We start from the raw sequence: 18,166 nt of genomic DNA, 5'->3' as shown, positions 1-18,166 counted from the left end.
GTTATTTATAGAAGTTGTGACACTTTTGAAAAGACACACACGGATGGTTTCGCTTTGATTCCCAAGACTCGTATTTTTATGATCAAACGGTAGATCGCATAGGGTGAAAATGTTTGCATACGCTTGGAATCCTAAGCGAACAATTAAACAGGTGTATTCATTACCTCTCAATTTGGTATTATTACATTATCAAGTCTTTGGGCAACTTTCGTCAACCATCAATGATAATGGGTGGGCAATTATAAGTTATTGGTCGTCTCAGGATTGATTAGTATGGTTTGGTAAACGTGGTCATTTAAATTGATTTCCAAGTTTTAAAGAATGGATAGTTGGTAGATATATAGTAATAGTAATTGTTGCAATAAACATTGTTATGATTGAGATAACACCCACCTAGGTGGGTGTAAAGAGTTAGTTGTCCATGTGAGTTGAGGGGTGGATTCAATTTCCGAGAATGGCGCCATTCTTTTATGAATTGTGAACCAACTCTGACTGACACTTGATGGTATAGTATTGGATATGTTTGTTCCATTTATTAGATGAATATAGATCGCCAACACCAACAACAACATTAACGAGATGAGTAGACGATTAAGACTACCTAAATCATTCACAGCATCCAATGCTACCTCTGATCCAAAGCAGTCAACTCTGACTGGATTCTTGGTTGCCAAGCAGACACCTGACCAGAGTAACACATCTACTACTACAGCAGCTCAGTCAAAGATATCTACTTCCACAACTTCTACGACTGCGATATCCAATGTTACAAAGAAGCAGAAGGATGACATCTTTGATGATGAAGATGATGAGGACTTTGTACCTGCTGTAAACAAATCAAAGACAACAACAACAACTAGGTCAGCTGCAACATCAACTGCTACTACATCATCATTATCACCAAAGTCAAGATCAATCAAAGCTAGTATGGAGTTGAAGAGTCCAGACAAGCCTGCAACTGTCACAATGTCAAGCAGTGGAAGAAGAATAGTCAAGAGGGTTGATGTTGTCATGCCCGACATCAGCGATGAAGAGGACGACGATGAAGATGTACCATTGTCCAAGAAGAAGTCAAACAACAACCGCAACAACAACAAGAACAACTCTGTCCTTGGCAAGAAGAGGAAGAAGAAGGATAGTGATGATGACTATGAGCCATCAGATGAGGAACCAGAGTCTGATGATGATCATATAATGGATGAAGGAGTGGAGGAGGATGATGAGCCAACTCAAGAGGATGGCAAAGACACCTTGGACGACTTGATCTCACTCGACGACACATCATCCAAGGACACAGGGGACCAGGCACAACAGACACCTGCCAGAGTGATTGCTGGTGGCAAGGTGACACTGCCTCCAGGTACACCAGTGTTCAAGAATGACAACAAGGCAAAGGCCAGGCTGATGAAGGGATTGGATACAGTGGCCTTTATGCGACAGGAGGCCATCAAGCGAGCCACATCTGGTCAGCTGGAGGGTGAGGAAGAGGGAGGCGACGACGAAGAAGATGACAATGACTCCAAGAAGAAGAAGAAGCCAGCGGCCAAAAAGACGGCCAAGGTCAGCTACACCCCATTGGAGCAGCAAGTGGTAGCACTCAAGAAGAGTCATCCAGACACAGTGCTCATGGTCGAGGTTGGCTATAAGTTTAAGTAAGGTGTACCAGTGAGCCGTGCATCATCATAGACCTTCACTCACTCACGCACTCAATCAATCAATCAGGTTCTTTGGAGCAGATGCAGAGGTGGCCAACAAGGTGTTGAACATCTATAGTTATGTGGCAAAGAACTTTCTCAATGCAAGCATACCAGTGCAACGACTTCATTTCCATCTTCGTCGTTTGGTACATGCCGGCTACAAGGTTGGTGTCGTCGAACAAGTCGAGACCGCTGCACTCAAACAGTTGTCAACCTCTCGCTCTCAGCCATTCGATCGCAAGCTGACCAGAGTATACACAACATCTACATTCGTTGATGATGGTAGGTATTGCACACTTCATTGATGCAGTCCCACTCACTAACTCACTCTCATTCCATCCATCAGTTGACGTCAATGAGAATGATCCATCGAATGTATCACCAAACTACTTGGTTGCCTTTGTTGAGGAGACAAAGGATAGCCAAAGGACCTCCATCTCATTCATTGTAAGTTGGTGGAAACAAGACCAACATGGCAATCATACTTACTCATTCATTCAATGTCATGGACAGGCTGTATCAATCAGTACTGGTGAGATCATATATGATACATTCCAAGATGACCTGCTAAGGACTCATCTCGAGACCAGGCTGACACATTTGAAGCCATCCGAGGTGTTGCTGCCACCAGACCAGAGTGGAACAGCAGCAGACATGTCAGATGGTTCTCAACAACCAAAGTGGAACCTTACCAATTTGACCAAGAAGGTAACTATCCATCATCATCATTGATGATAGAAACACACATGCTTACTCCACTCCATTCCATTCAAACAGTGCATCAAGACATATTGTAAGCTGAACAATGTTAGGGTACAGACGATGAAGCAGGAGCTCTACGACTATGACACTGCACTCAGCACAATGATTGAGTATTACGAGAGTGGTGAAGATCCCACCGGTGTGCTTCCAATGATCAGGAAGATGGAACGTGGACAATTGGTGTGTCTATCAATCCAACTCAGCTATCTCAAAGAATTCATTCAATTCTCCTCAGTGTTCAACCTTGCCAGTAACTTCAAAGCATTCACAAAGTCCAACCATCTCATCCTGCCACACTCCACAATTGAGAACCTAGAGGTATGATTGTACAATTCGACTCATACTCATACATATTAATATCCTACATTATTGTTTAGATATTGGCGAATGAATGGAACAAGAAGGAGAAAGGATCATTGTACTGGGTGATGAACAAGACACAAACGATTGCAGGAAGACGACTGTTTGTCGAATGGATCTGCAAACCATTGATGAGAACAGAGTATGTGATCACAGAGTATATTGATCAATCAATCAAACACTAACCATTGATTAGTTTGATTGTTGAGAGACAGGATGCAGTACAAGAGATCATCCAAGGATTTGGAACACCAGCAATCGAGACACTCACCAACTTCCTAAAGAGCTCAATACCTGATCTCCAAAGGAACCTCTCCAAGATATATTACAAGGCACAATGCCAGCCAAAGGACTTTATCAGCACCATGAAGTCATTCCAAAAGTAAGTTAACTTGCTTTGATTGACCATCTTCCATCACTCACACAGACTCACACAACTTGTAGGCTATCTGATTTGATGGGTGTTGGAAAGCTTCATCAGTTCAAGTCCAAACTACTACAGGATATATTTGCCACGGACAGCACAACGATCAATAATGGCAAGAACATTGTCAACTCTAATCTGTTGTTCCAGGAGCGATTGGACTTCTTCCTCACATCAATATTCCATCAGAACGCTGTCAAGAACGAGATGGATACATTGTGGACTGATGACACTGTCTATCCCAAGATAAAGGAGACCAAAGAGGTATGCATGCTCCACTCATTGTTCACCGTTCATTCACTAATCAAAGTACAAACAGAGCATTGCCAAGGTGGAGGAACAGTTGAAGCAACACTTGAAGAAGGTTAGCAAGGAGTTGAACAAGCCAACTTTGGAGTACTTGCACCAGCCAAAAAACAACCTAGAGTACTTGATTGAGTTGCCTCTCAACTTTAAGCCAGTGCCCAAGGAGTGGATCAAAGAGAACACCACAACCAAGTTTGCCAGGTATCATACGCCCGAGATCATTCAATTGCTCAAGGTACTGGCCCAGAACAGGGAGAAGCTTACCATCAATGCAAAGGAGGCATGGTTAGACTTCCTTGGGTATGTATCATCAACAACAAACACGCACACAAATGTACAATATCACTGACTTGCATATCACTTTACAGCAAGTTCTCAAATGACTATTCACTATTCTCAAATATGATCAGCAAGATGGCCAACCTTGACTGTCTATATTCGTTGGCCAAACTTGGATGTCAGAGTGGATACGTGCGTCCACAGTTTACAGAGGAGAGTGGCATTGAGATTGTTGAGGGTCGTCATCCAATCGTCGAACAACTACTGGGTGATGGAACATATGTTCCAAACTCTGTCAATCTCAAATCGGATGGTGAGCGAGCAATGATTATCACTGGTCCAAACATGGGTGGAAAGTCCTCATTCATTCGACAGACATCACTCATTGTTATCATGGCACAGATTGGATCATTTGTCCCTGCACAGAGCTGTAAGCTAGGCGTGGTCGATGCCATTTACACGAGGATGGGAGCCAGGGACAACATTGAGAAGGGAAGCTCAACATTCTTTGTCGAGTTGCAAGAGACATCGTCAATCCTCCGCGAGGCTACATCACGATCACTGGTAATCCTGGACGAGTTGGGTAGAGGTACCTCTACGCATGACGGAGTGTCACTGGCCTATGCATCACTCAAATATATCGTGGAGAGACTCAAGTGCTACTGTCTGTTTGTCACACATTATCCATTGTTGGCCGAACTAGAGACACACTACCCCAACAATGTATCCAACTATCATATGAGATTCATGGAGGAAAAGACTGATGGAGGAGACCAAATTCCAAATGTTGTGTTCCTCTACCAGGTCACTAGGGGACCTGCCAAGAATAGTTATGGTCTCAATGTTGCAAGAATTGCTGATCTCCCCAAGACAATCATTGCAACTGCTGCCATCAAGTCTGAAGAGATGAAACATCAAATCACAAACAGAGTGTTCAACTCGTCCGACAATGATATCCAGGAGCATGGATCAGTACTTTCAAAGCTGAGGTATCTGATTGGACAATCTGCCACCACTACTTCCAAAGATGATGTATACAACCAAATCAAACTACTTCAATTACAGTTGAAGCAATAAATTGAACATTTTTTAATGACACAAATTCTTTGGATGAAAAATTTTCAATGAAATAGAAAAATGGCTTAATTCCCAAAAAAACTAACCTAAAAACAGAACCAAGACAATGGTTATCTCATCTGCATTTTTAGGAAAGTGGTTAAATCCGCCAGACTCAAGTTCTGGTCCGCAAGGTTCGTGAGTTCGAATCTCACAGAATGCATACAAACCCTATTGCCACTCATCAAAACCCTATTGCCACTCATCAAAACCCTATTGCCACTCATCAAAACCCTATTGCCATTCCTCAGCACTCGCAACAGCGACATCCGTCTTCCGCCTCTGCCGCCAACTATCAACAAATACTTGGTGGCCGAATTCAGAGGCCTACAGTAGAAAAGAAAAGAAAGAAAAAAAATCAAGAAAATTCAAAATCGACTAACTTATATATATTATCCCGCCTCTTCAATGACGCCAATTTCCTAAGGAAGGGGTCACGAGTTCGAATCTCGTTGGAGCCTTTTAGAATTAATTCTTCTTTTATTTATTTAATACATTATCCCGCCTCTTCAATGACGCCAATTTATTTGCAATAATAATAAACTTCCACTCTAGTCAAAAAAAAAAAAAAAAAAAAATACTCCCGTCGACGATGCTCCTGACGAGCCAATTTACTGGTCCCACAAAGTTCCAATAAATGATACCCATAATTCAAACTCAACTGGTGCTCTACCAACCACCTCTATTAAAAATTCGATCAATCAATCTCTGATTTAAATTCAATCAATCATTAAACATTGCAATATTTCCTTCCAAGGGCATCCAAAAAGATTGAATAATTTAGAGGATAATGGATACTTTGGGGTACTCCTACAATTTAGACTTGGAAATTGAAGTGCATCACTATTTTTCATTTGTATTTGTAGAGAGATAGAGATAGAGAATGATAGACACTTTATCATTATTGTTGATAAAGGAGATTGCATCACATCTGAGTGATAGTTTAGTTGACTCTTTGATGTTGTCATTGGTCTGCAAGAGATTGTTCAAAGAGAGATCAAAGTATATTTTATTGGATGATACCCAATTGCCAATGTACAATAGTCTGGGCAACATCCAATCATCAACCAATCTACAATCATACAAACATATTATCACCAATCAACTTGTAAAGAACAAATATCTAAACATACTTATCTGCATTGAACCAGTCCTAAACCTCCCAAACATATATGATTATGTATTCGTTACAAGTAAGTATTGATTGATTGATTGATTGATTATCACTCACTCATTCACATATACATTCAATCAATCTATGGTTACCTTAGAGGCACAACAGACAGATAGATTTATGATCAAGGATATCTTGGATATACCAATTATTGGTTCGGTGACCTTTAGTGATTTGAATGATGCTGTTGGCTTCAAACAATCATTCTGGATAAGTGCTATTCCTTTGTTTGAAGGGTTGATCGCCCGTGGTGTGACCGACATCTCATACTTCTGCTATGGCGACATCATCGCGTTGCCACCAATCATTCAATTGACAAAGATAACATTCAATATCTTTTATGAGAATCGATACAACGATGGAAACATCCCGCCACTGCCACTCCATGCATTGCCCGCGACGCTCACCAATCTAAAGATTAGTAGTGAGCGTGAGGTGTACCCGTTTAACAAAGTCCTGCCTCATACTCTCAAGTATCTCGACCTCACCAATGCGCGATACAGCCAGTCCTTATTAACTGGTGGATTACCTATTCATTTGGAATCACTCAAACTGAGCAAGCATCACAATATACCAGCATTTTTACCTGGCTCACTGCCACCCAACCTAAAGACATTGATGTTCTACAGGTCTTATGAATATGTTATCAACAAGGCGATACTTCCACCATCTATTACATTCCTTTACTTCTCGGATGGATACATGAGGCCACTTGGCAAGCTACCAGACAGCTTAACAGACCTTCAAGTTCATGGTCAAGGCACTGGTATCATCAGCCATCCGTCACTCGACACCCTTGTTCTCTACTCCCATCATACACTCAATCAAGGCATGACATTTGAGCACCTCAATGACCTGGTACTCACCCATCTTCCCGAACGATATGTTTCGACTATCACCTCGACCATGTTCCCAAGACTCAAGTATCTGACGATAGTTGTATTCAAACCTCGTCGCACAACAAAGGTGATCGATCTCTCTGGATTACCATCAACAATCATATCACTCTCATTGGTATCGATTGATGGTCCACAGTTTGGAACAATTCCACATGGGGTACGGATGGTGCTTTTCAAGTGTGGTCAACACTTTGACTATAGCAGTCTGTGCCACCTACCACCTACAGTCGCCAGTCTGGAGCTACTTCGTGGTGATCATACAAAGTTTGCAGCCATTGCATCAAGATTGCCCAAGTCGATTCGCAATTTAGATATACGCATGGGAGGGATACCTATCCAATGGTTACAATGCTTACCTCCAACAATCAAAGAGGTGTCCATAGATCTCAACATCAAAGACAGTCAATTGTCCAACCGTACAATATCTGATGTACATTTGCGAAGGATGACTCAATCATTGTTCTTCATATCATGGCCTGACAAATCGATGGGAAGTGGGTTCATTACCATCAAACCATGAATGATTGAGTGTGTGAATGAATGAATGAATGAATGAAAGAGTGTGGTTTGGAATAGTACCGGTTATTATTATAATTATAATTAGGATGAAGTATGAATGAATGAGTGAGTGAATGAATGGTAGACCCACCATACTCTTCCAGGTTCAATAATTAAACGTAATGCAGTTTATTCAAATTTAACCAGTTGATGAAAGAAAGATCATAATGATGATGATGAGGTAAGTGCCAGCAACATTCACATTAACTTGTATCACATACACAAAGTTTACATTGATACATTCATACAATCATTAACTATGGTATAGTTCATGAATTATGATGTGTATGATTATATGATAATGAATTGAGTGTGAAAGAGTGAGTGTGATGATGTGGGGTATGTGTTGTGAATTGAATTGCTCAGATTTAACTCAACCTATATCTCACACCTAGGCAATATCAGTATGATGGATCATATTGTTACAAAGAAGTGGGAGCCCTAAGGATTCAGTCGCTGCGGACGAGCACAAATGAATAAACCTGTGCCATTTCCTCATGTAGATACCCCTTCCACCACAACATTCCTTCACTACGATCAATCACACTCCCTTACTCCAATGGGTAGAATAGGGCCCATCCCCTCCCACCCCAATTGTCCAGTTACCAAATGACCTATCAATCAATCAATCAATCTCTCTCTCTCTCTCTGAAACTAGCTACGTTCAAAGAGGAGGATGACTGAGCTCACCGAACCTGCATCATTTATACTATAGTATAAATGACCACCTTACGGTCATTCTAGAAGCACATATTTGTAAACAAGCTGAGCAATTGTGATCATTAAATATATAAATAACATACTTCTACAACTTACAATCTTTTAGAGATAATGAATAATAATTATATATAATTCAAATATATATACGTAGATAAATAATAATATATATAAATATTAATTGTAAATAACATGAAATAAAATATATTATAATGGCTGGAAAATTGGATGAGGCTACACACGAGGTGGAAGTTGTTCCAAAGAAGGACAACAGGTTCGTTTGTAGTCATGGACCAATTAGTATAAGGGTAACGGAAGATGGAAGGAATGTCCCGGTATATTGTACAAAGAGAGGCCACGATTTCCAAAGAGCCAAGCATCTGGAAAAACATGATTCAAAGTTCCACATCAACTGTCCCAATCAAGATTGTGCCGGCTGTATAAAGAGAGTGGAGAGGCAACATCTCATTAAGAAACAAGACAAGAAGCGCATCAAGTGTCCGCACGCCCTGTGCTCCAAGAGAGTGACCACTGCCAACCTGTCGAGACACTATAGCAACATGGAGCTACACCGTGATTGCTCGCCAGAGGTCTGCCAAAAGTGTATCGACCTAAACGATCCGGAAAAAGAGCTGCTAGTGCATTGGAGTGATTGGCTGGAAAGCCACTCACACAAGGCCAACAGTGGCGCCACCTGCACCACTACCAACGGTACATCCATTAGACGCAACGATGTCACCGCGGAGATATCTGGTCCAAAATGTTCCGATCATATTGGTAGTTGCCTTCAATAATAGATAGATAGATAGTACAAATATATTCACATTAAAGGATGAGTGAAGGAATGAATGAGTGAGTGAGAGAGAGATTTAGTTACTCTCTCCTCCATCCATCCATCATCCATCATCACTTCATTATTTCATAAGATAATTTACATACTCTACATGTTCCTGTTGGGATTGAGGCTGTTGATTGAATGTCTGGTATTAGCATACCACCGCCACATGTCATCTTTGGACAACAGTATCGCTTGTACTCTGTCTCCAGTGCAGTCTTGCCTTGCAACTCTTCAGCGCATCGTTGACAATCACAATCGAATAGCCACATTGACTTGAGGTGATTCCTACGCTCGGCCGCCTTTTGATCAAGTGGGATGTATGTGATCAGACACTCGCTGTCCGCTTCGATATCCCTCATTGCGATAATGTTGAATGTTAGAGGGTTGGTTCGTTCATAGGATGGTTCATCGTGGCCGCGGCCATGTCCAATGAGTCGGGCAAAGTCCTCGTCCGAGAGTAGCAATGTGGTGCAATTGGGGAAGCATGAATGATTGAATAAGGACAGTCTGAGGTAGACTGCCGCGCCAGCCCAGTGACAGAGTTGATCCTCGCTGTGATTCCAAAGACCAAAGTAGTTGGCTCGTACCTTGCCCAGTAGTTTGAGTAAGTTGTAGTCGGTGCTGGTAATCACTTCCAGTGAGTCACGCACTTGATCGCAATGTGTACTATTGTTATCTCGATCGTTTGTGGAGTGTCCACGTGGTTTGATAATATGCTGTATGATCCTGGACAGTGTCAGCAACTTGGTAAAGTCATGTTGCCAGTTGAGTACATGATCCTTTTCAAACTCCAACTGGTCACCAATTGACACGCCACCATTCTCCTTGCTCACAATAACATCCTTCACGATCCATTCCTGTTGTTTCCCATTCTGACTGGCTGGATCCTTGAGTGCAACTCCAAAATACTCATCGATATGATCGACTAAATCACAGACATCGGATGGCAATGGGATCGCTCCATGGTCGTGCGCCTGGTCTTGTGTTTGGACTTGATTCGTGGTGAAGTCCATTGAGAGATGAGCATTGTGGCGTCGAGCCAGTATCCTAAGTATGACCAGCACTATATTCCTGTCATCATCCAGTAGTTGTTGTTTGTAAGTTCTCGAGAATGTATATATCCAACGACATTCCAAATCAGTATGCTTTGTTTCCTTGACCGATGAGAGTTGACAGAATGTTGAGCAGTAGTATATATCACTATTATAGTCAGTCTTGTTAGTGTCAATGATATCCAACGTCAACTCCATTGTTCTCAACTTCAATTTACCCGCATCCAGGACAACCAACTATATTCTGTCTGTTTGATTCATTGAAGAACTTGAAGCAACTATTACATATATTCCTCTTGTATCTATCGTCGACAACTGATCAGTTATGGTTATGTTAGGTTCAATCAATCAATCAATCTAATCAATGAATCAAACAATATAACATACATACTTGATACATATGGTACATCCTTGAGTAGTAGGGTACCTCTTGGTATGAACTGTTTGGCAAACACTGAACGACCTTTGAGTGGATGATCCTTTACAGTAAGATATTGATTGTCTGTAAGATCTGCCAACTGGACATCATCCATATCACTACTCATAATGAATGAGTTGCCTCCTGTAATGTTACAATTGTTGTTGTTGAATACATCGATGTCGAACTCGTCATCATCATCATCAACAACCTCAAAGTAGGTCGACATTATGTAATGTTCTATAAATAAATATATATATATTTATATAAGTGCCACTTAGTAATGATGTTTATGTGGGACCATTACAATTACATGGTCATCCGATCAAGATACTGACGAATGAATTACACAACATTACCCTGGCTATCCCATGCTGCCTTCAGCCCCCACCTCATCTCATTTCAAAGTCAGAACCTACTTATTTGAATGAATGTCTGTGTGATCATCAACAAAACTTTCATTTCAAACACCAACATCTTAACTCATTTGCAAAGGCAACAACATTAAACTTACTTTGTAACACACATATATATATATATACAGATAACTATATACACTATACAATGACTTTGATCAAGAGCGTCACTCTCCTATCTGTTGGTATCGTTGGAGGTATGTTGTTGTTTGGTAAATTGCACAATAATGGCACTGCGATCATTATTAACATTTACTATGATGAACAGGCATTTACACTGCACAGAACTATGATGTGCCAAACCTGAAGAGAGAGACTGAGAGAGCGATCAGAAACATAAAGGGAATGTTCGACAAGTAAACATCATGGACCATTATGTCCATCCATTATCACATTCAAAGACTCGACTACTTCAAAGACACAACAATCAAACAAACAAAGCATCAAATTAGACAATCTCTTTAGAGGAAGCAGCGTGCAAACAACAAAGATGAATACAACAGCAGAATAAAGCAAACAACCAAAGACTTGTAAATACAAACACATAACTCGTCGTTCATTCGTTCGTGCTCGCAAGCATGTATTGGTAGATGTACACCTATATTACATAGGAGTTGGTACGCAGTCCATTGTCATCATCGTCATCATTACTACTACTGCTACTACTATTGTTACTGCGATCGTTATCATTATCATCATTGTTTGATGARGTGCAAGATTGGTTTGTTATCTTGATCACCAACATTGTTGTCAAGGTCATTCAGCTTGCTATGTCTAATGCCATAACCAAAGTAGATGATACAGCCAATGGCTGTCCACACCAGAACACGGTAGAATGACTCCACGTCCAAGTGCATTATAATGTAAGTATTGGCAACTACGCCCAAACATGGTAATATTGGTGTAAGAGGTGTTCTACAAGGAGTCCAGGAGTAAGTATGAGTGATGGTGATGATGATGGTGATGGATATGGGAGAACTTACTTGAATGTTTGTGTTGGAACATTGACTTGTGGCCTCAGTGCGAGGAGTACTATGATGGTAATGATGGGAACGGCAAACCCGATTTGGAATCCAATGTTCCATGATCTTGAGCTTGCCCATCCAAAGAGGCATGCAAAGAATACCATAACAAGTAACAGCCAAGATGATTGAATAAGATGATGTTCCTTTCCAGTGTCTGGATTCTAGAATTGTTGGAATGAATGAATGAGTGAGCGAATGAAGGTGCAGGGGATAGTTCCATGATTGATCAAACATACTCTATAACGCAATATTACAACGCCAGCACAGACTACAGTGAATGCCAGTAGGGTTCCAATACTGATCATGTTTGATAGTTGATCCAGACTGAGCATGAGTGCCAGGAGTGATGCAAACGCTCCAGTGAATATAGTGCCAAACATTGGTACCTGTGTCTTGCTATTGACTTTGGCAAACCTTGAGAAGATCAGACCATCCTTTGCCATTTGAAGATAGATCCTAGGCTGTCCCAGCAATGAGCATAATGTCGATGCGGTCAATGAGGTCAAAGTGCCAATTACAATGGCCAGCGCAGCCCATTTCAATGCTGGATGTGAGCCTGTCAGTGAGAGGAAGGCGTCAGACAGGGGTGATGTCTCGCTGATAGCAGAGTATTTGATCATGCCCGCCAGGACAATGGACACCAAGCAGTAGAGTGTCGTTACGATTGTTAGGGTGATCACAATTCCAAGTGGGAGGTCGCGCTTGGGGTTCTTGACCTCGCCCGACAACGTGGTCACCGCGTCAAAGCCCACGAAGCTGAAGAACACCTTGGAGCAGCCAGTGAACACGCCATTCATACCAAACGGCATGAAGGGTTGGAAGTTGGCCTTGTCAAAGTAGACCGCACCAAGTATGATGAAGAACAGGATGGTGAGAATGTTGATCGTTGTGATGGTCATGTTGAACTTGGCTGAATCCTTGACACCAAAGACCAGAACAATCGTACACACGATCACAATGATTGGCGCCAATGGAGCAATATCAAACACCGAGTTGAGATGATATCCAGTCACAAACTCTGGTGCAGTCGTATTAAACACCGTGAAGAACTGTGAGAAGTAGCCAGCCCAGCCACGCGCCACAGCCGACGCGCTGACTGCATACTCCAATGTGAGGTTCCAGCCGATGCTACATTGATTGATTGAGTGAGTAAGTTGGGGCAGGGAATAGTTCCAATGTGACGACTACTTACAACCATCCAATGAACTCGCCAAGAGCGACGTAGGCAAAGGTGTAGGCTGAGCCAGAGAGCGGGATCTTGGCAGCAAACTCTGCGTAGCAAAAGGCAGAGATTAGACATGTGAGCGATGCGATGAGGTAGGAGATGAAGGTGGCTGGTCCGGCAGCAGTCTTGATGGCAACGCCAATCGATACAAAGACACCTGCACCAACAGTGGCACCAATACCATATGATACAATATCTATCAGTGTCAAACATTTATCAAGTTCGTCATCCTTGCTGTTGTCATATGGGTATTTTCGAGTCAATGAACTGAGCTTATAATATGATGATCTCTTTCTTATCAATGGAGTTGATTGTTGATGTGTACTCTCCATCTCTACTCCATGACTACCACCACCTCCGCCTCCACCATTCTTTGTTAATGGTCCATTATCAACAAGCATGATTGTTTTATATATATTATCTGTATCAATGTACCTGTATAATGAATGAATGTAAGAATAATAGAATTCTCTCTTCAAAGTATCTTGTACAATGCACCTCAATCCCTTTGAAACGTAAAAAATCGGGCTTGTGAATAGTTCGACAAGTTAGTCGGGTGCACCCAAATAGGAAATAGGGGGTATCACAATGACATGATCCAAAATAGGACAAACCTTTGATTATTTGTCAATCAATAATGATGTTTATTGTATTATGACCTTAGTTGTTGATGATCAATCCTCAATCAACTGATGGCTTGATACTCTTGGACCATGGGCACATATGTAGTTGATATGTTGGAGGTAAGATAGGGTTTGGATTGGTGTGTGATTGTGATTATGATGATTGTGATCATTGTGATGATCATGATGTTTGTATAATATACATGCATCTACTTTGGTGGATTGTAGCATCAATATTATGTTTACGCTGCACCACCCTGTCTTGTCTTGTTCACCAATAGTCCACTACCACCACTCTTTTGAAGCGTGTTGGTTGTTGGACTCTTGTTTTGGACACTACCACCATTGTTTCCACCTCCAGATGGTATGTGTCCACTTCCATTGTTTGTATTGGACTTGCCTTGACCATGTGGTCCATGTCCAATCTTGGAAGTTTGGCCTCGAGTGAGGCCACTGCTGCTGCTGCTGCTGCTGTCTTGTTTGTTGACCTCAGAGGAGGTCACCTCTTGGTCATTTAGTCATAAGTCACTATCCGATGAGTCAAAGTCACTGTCGTAGTCATCATCGTCATGGTCTGCGGCACTGATGTTGTCATAGTCATTGAGTGTAGCCATGTCCAGACGGTATCTCAATATACCACCGATGCCACCGAATCCATTGCAGAACTGGGCACCGACCTCTGAGCGGTTGGACACTAACTCCAAGTGAGCGCCAAACTTTCGGTAGTGATTGGCGAACCACTCAACCAAAGGCATGGCCTCGATCAACTCATACTCCACACCAGTGGCAGCATCCTTCATGAATGATTGATCGCGCTCCTGCTGACGGTTCAAGTAGAGCACCTTGGACTTCTCCTCTGAGGGCAACTTGATCTCGTAGCGAGTCACCTCAAGGTTCTCCCAGACGATGAGTGTCTGAATGGCACCCATGTCGAGTGCACGGATGGTGTCGGCAACACCAAAGCACACCTTGCCAGTGTCCTTGGCGATCTCGTCAAAGAATGAGACGACCAACTTCTTCTCCTGGACAAACTTGACATTGGACAGGAACTCGGCAGAGAGCTCTATGGCTTGATTGAATCCATTGTCACCGCCATACGAGATGTCGACGACCTTGAGGACACGCTCCCTGAGTCTGGGATCGAATATGTCCGAGTTGTTCAGGTCGTTTTTGAAGTCGGCTGAGCCGGCCAAGACCAGTCCGTTGACGGTCACCTTGTCATTGGCGATGTACAGCTGGGCGGCCAACTCGGCCACCTTGCGCACATAGTTGTGACGCTTCTCCACTCTGAGACGAGAGAATCTCAGCGCTGACTGACCTCCACGACCATGCTTCTTGGGCAAGTCCACAGTGATCTTGTGGAGTACCGTCCTGGTGTTGCCGCACAGAACACCAAAGAGTGCGCCATTGCCATCGACGATGATGAAGCCATACTTCTCGTCGGACTCCAACAGCTCACCCAAGGCAGCCGTGTGGAACTTGTTGTCACAGAGGTAGAGTGACGTGTTGATTGGCTTGAATGGCTCAATGTCAATGTTAACACGCTTGTCCTTGCCATCATCAGTGGTTATCTGGCCACAATAGATAACCAAACCATTGGCTGGAACATTATTGTACAGCTTCAACTTGGACTGTGCAGCAGAGATTGCATTCTGCACCGAAATACGGTTCACTCTCGACTTGATATGAGCGGCCGTTCCATTCTCCTCTGCCAACATCTTGTTCACCCTTGATATCTGATCACCTGGTCTAATTACCAATGATATCATTGATGTTCCGACACTATATATTAAAGTATTAATATTATGTTAGTATGCAATCATTGATTGGTTAATTGGATAATTAATTAATACATACCCTCTTGCCTCCTCCAGATTCTTGATGAGCTTCCTGACCTTCCACTGCTCCACCTGCTTATCCATTTCTTGTTCTCCTTCAGTTTGCATTTTTAATTAATTGATGTTTGATTATTTGTATGATTGCTACTATAATTATATTATTATATATATATGATTGTACAAGTACTTGTCTATTAATAATAATTGAGTCAGTCAACATTCCAACTTGTTCCAGGTCTGTCGCCACAACAATCCACACGCGTCAACAAAGGAAACAAAAAAGAAATTGCGAAGTGGCAGCTTCTCACTCACATGAATCCAAACAAAAGTTGGTGGAATGTGGGAAGAGATTGCTTCTCACAATCAATCAATCACTGATTGCTGGCATGTGAAAGCGTTGCATGTTCATGTTCACGTGACTTATACAAACGACTGACTGATTGAATGGTGGGATATTTATGTTTGAACGCGTCCAGCCAGCGGAACTAGACACGGCCAGTCGATCAATAAATTGTTGCACTGCTTGAGTAGGTATCCAATGAGTATGATGGCGCCAATCCAATAGATGATGAATGTTATAAAGCCACCAACAAATGATGTAGATGCTGGTATGTAGCTATAATGTATCCATGCGGCCAGTGCAATCATTAGTGATAGGATATATAATATATGCGTCTTGTGATTGGGTCTGCGCAGTGACTTTTCGGATGTTGCTGCATCATGATCGATCACGTAGACTCCTGTGAACAGGTTGTAAGCATCCTGTCTGAATCCATCGTTAAAGTTGTTCTTATAGTATCTACTAATGCTGTTCTGGCCATCCTTCAACATGCCCTTGATGCTGACCTTGCCAGTCCTTGTAAAGTCACTCTTCAACGCTCCAGTACCAGAGTATTGCTTGCTAATATCATCCGCATTATCTGCCCATACTGTTCGCAATGTTCATGTCAGTCCTACGCTTACTCGTTCAATCAATCAAACAACTTACTATTCTTAAAGATCGGACTAAAGGTTGAAGACTGGAGGATTCCATTAGGGAGTGAAAGGGTCTCAAGCTGCATCTCTAGACTGCGCAGGGCAAAGAGAGTCTGGACAACATTGGTACGATCGAGGTTGTCGATGCAGTTGGTGCGAACGATGCCTTTTTGCATGGCGATGACCTTGCCCTCGCTCACATGCAGGAATCCATCACGTGTCAGACTATCCTTGGTCTTGTCCAGTAGCTGTGACAGCTTGTCCATGTGCGTGTGCTTGCATTCCGCGTTGAAGTCGAACCAGATGTAACGGGTGTCGGTGGACAGGCGCTGAACATGCTTCTGGTACGACTCGCCCAGACGTCCCTCGTCGCCACGCTTGTTGACCAGGTTGACGGCAGTGGTGTCGCGATAGAGATCCTGTAGAGCGACAAAGTGTTCGCGCACTGCGTGGAAGTGCTCGGCATCGTTTCCATTGAACTTGACGCGGATCTTATAGTTGAGATCGGGATACTGTGACCAGAGCACGGGGATTGAGCCGCGCACCTGGACAAAGGCGGTGTAGGTCGGGTCATCGGAATCGGGCTTGTGCTGCTCAAAGATCTGCTCGGTCTCCACGTAGTTGGCCACGTTGCCCTTGTTGTCGGCACCGCGCATAAAGTATCGTGTTCCGGCGCGCACCATGTTACGGCGAGACATCAAAGTCAATCGATAGTACTTCTCGTCGTGCGCAAACAGCTTCTGTTGGACAAAGCCCATGGTGATGGGGACGACCCAGTCGGAGCAGTTGCCATCGATCAGCTCCTGCACATACTGCTGGTTCCAGAAGAAGCGGGCGTCTGGCTGCGTCGGTCGCAACAAAGCGCGCTGTCGTGTATGTGTGATGTCCATCTCGAAGGAGAAGTAGAAGGCGGCCACGCCATTGAGCATCCATTCAAACATGTCCAAGTAAGCCTGCTCCTCAGTCCTCCTTGCTGCCGATGTCAGTCTACTGAGCTGGTCCAGTGCAAATGGTATCAGAGTGGCTTTGTCCACGCGGAACACGCTGTGCTGGTCCTTTGGCAACACGGCGACGCGCTTTGTCTTTGTGGCCACCATGAGGTAGCGACCTGAGAACAACTGTATCGTGCCCAATAGACAAGAAGCCTTGAATGGCTCTGTTGTGGCTACCTTCTCGCCCTCTGCTCTATCAAAGTAGCCCTGTTCCAATCGTTGGCATACTCCAGTGTTACAATCGAAAGCAATTGGATAAGGTAGAGTTTCAGGGTCGGCTGGGATGACCAACACACGGTCACTTGTTCTGATGACCTTGAAGTCTGTCATAACTACTGTATCTCTATAATATGTATGTATATATTATTATTATTAATTGTAGTATTAGATGATTGAATGAGTCAGAAGATGTGTGATTCATCATCAAAGTGTGAGCAAACCACTCAATTTCAAAGATTAACACAAATGTGCA

The 18,166-nt window shown here is 42.9% G+C and overlaps 6 protein-coding genes across 6 annotated transcripts; 2 read left to right on the top strand and 4 right to left on the bottom strand.

The window, feature by feature from the left end:
- Positions 1–579: 579 nt before the first annotated feature.
- Positions 580–4,905, top strand: SAMD00019534_086210 (hypothetical protein; the record flags this gene model as incomplete). The annotated part of the gene is made up of 10 exons (XM_012895978.1): positions 580–1,652; positions 1,723–1,979; positions 2,044–2,144; positions 2,211–2,405; positions 2,475–2,777; positions 2,837–2,961; positions 3,016–3,201; positions 3,264–3,507; positions 3,563–3,849; positions 3,918–4,905. 10 exons carry the CDS (start codon positions 580–582, stop codon positions 4,903–4,905), a joined length of 3,759 nt encoding a protein of 1,252 aa, XP_012751432.1.
- Positions 4,906–5,827: 922 nt separating this feature from the next.
- On the top strand, positions 5,828–7,537 carry SAMD00019534_086200 (hypothetical protein; the record flags this gene model as incomplete). Its single annotated transcript, XM_012895977.1, has 2 exons — positions 5,828–6,137; positions 6,216–7,537. The coding sequence occupies 2 exons, from the start codon at positions 5,828–5,830 to the stop codon at positions 7,535–7,537; spliced, it is 1,632 nt and encodes a 543-aa protein (XP_012751431.1).
- A 1,423-nt stretch (positions 7,538–8,960) lies between these two features.
- SAMD00019534_086190 (hypothetical protein) lies at positions 8,961–10,829 on the bottom strand (the record flags this gene model as incomplete). The annotated part of the gene is made up of 4 exons (XM_012895976.1): positions 8,961–9,077; positions 9,232–10,330; positions 10,401–10,497; positions 10,574–10,829. 4 exons carry the CDS (start codon positions 10,827–10,829, stop codon positions 8,961–8,963), a joined length of 1,569 nt encoding a protein of 522 aa, XP_012751430.1.
- Positions 10,830–11,756: 927 nt separating this feature from the next.
- Positions 11,757–13,712, bottom strand: SAMD00019534_086180 (hypothetical protein; the record flags this gene model as incomplete). Its single annotated transcript, XM_012895975.1, has 4 exons — positions 11,757–11,931; positions 12,000–12,202; positions 12,278–13,169; positions 13,234–13,712. Coding segments are annotated over 4 exons (1,749 nt in total), but the record flags the coding sequence as incomplete, so codon positions are not given.
- A 701-nt stretch (positions 13,713–14,413) lies between these two features.
- On the bottom strand, positions 14,414–15,841 carry SAMD00019534_086170 (hypothetical protein; the record flags this gene model as incomplete). Its single annotated transcript, XM_012895974.1, has 2 exons — positions 14,414–15,671; positions 15,747–15,841. Coding segments are annotated over 2 exons (1,353 nt in total), but the record flags the coding sequence as incomplete, so codon positions are not given.
- Positions 15,842–16,204: 363 nt separating this feature from the next.
- Positions 16,205–18,057, bottom strand: SAMD00019534_086160 (hypothetical protein; the record flags this gene model as incomplete). The annotated part of the gene is made up of 2 exons (XM_012895973.1): positions 16,205–16,656; positions 16,716–18,057. Coding segments are annotated over 2 exons (1,794 nt in total), but the record flags the coding sequence as incomplete, so codon positions are not given.
- Between the last annotated feature and the right edge of the window lie 109 nt (positions 18,058–18,166).

The sequence above is a fragment of the Acytostelium subglobosum genome (genome assembly GCF_000787575.1).
Source record: "Acytostelium subglobosum LB1 DNA, scaffold: scaffold19, whole genome shotgun sequence".
Lineage (NCBI taxonomy): Eukaryota > Evosea > Eumycetozoa > Acytosteliales > Acytosteliaceae > Acytostelium > Acytostelium subglobosum.
The sequence above is the reverse complement of the archived record's forward strand: the minus strand, read 5'-3'. Positions and strand labels throughout refer to the sequence as shown.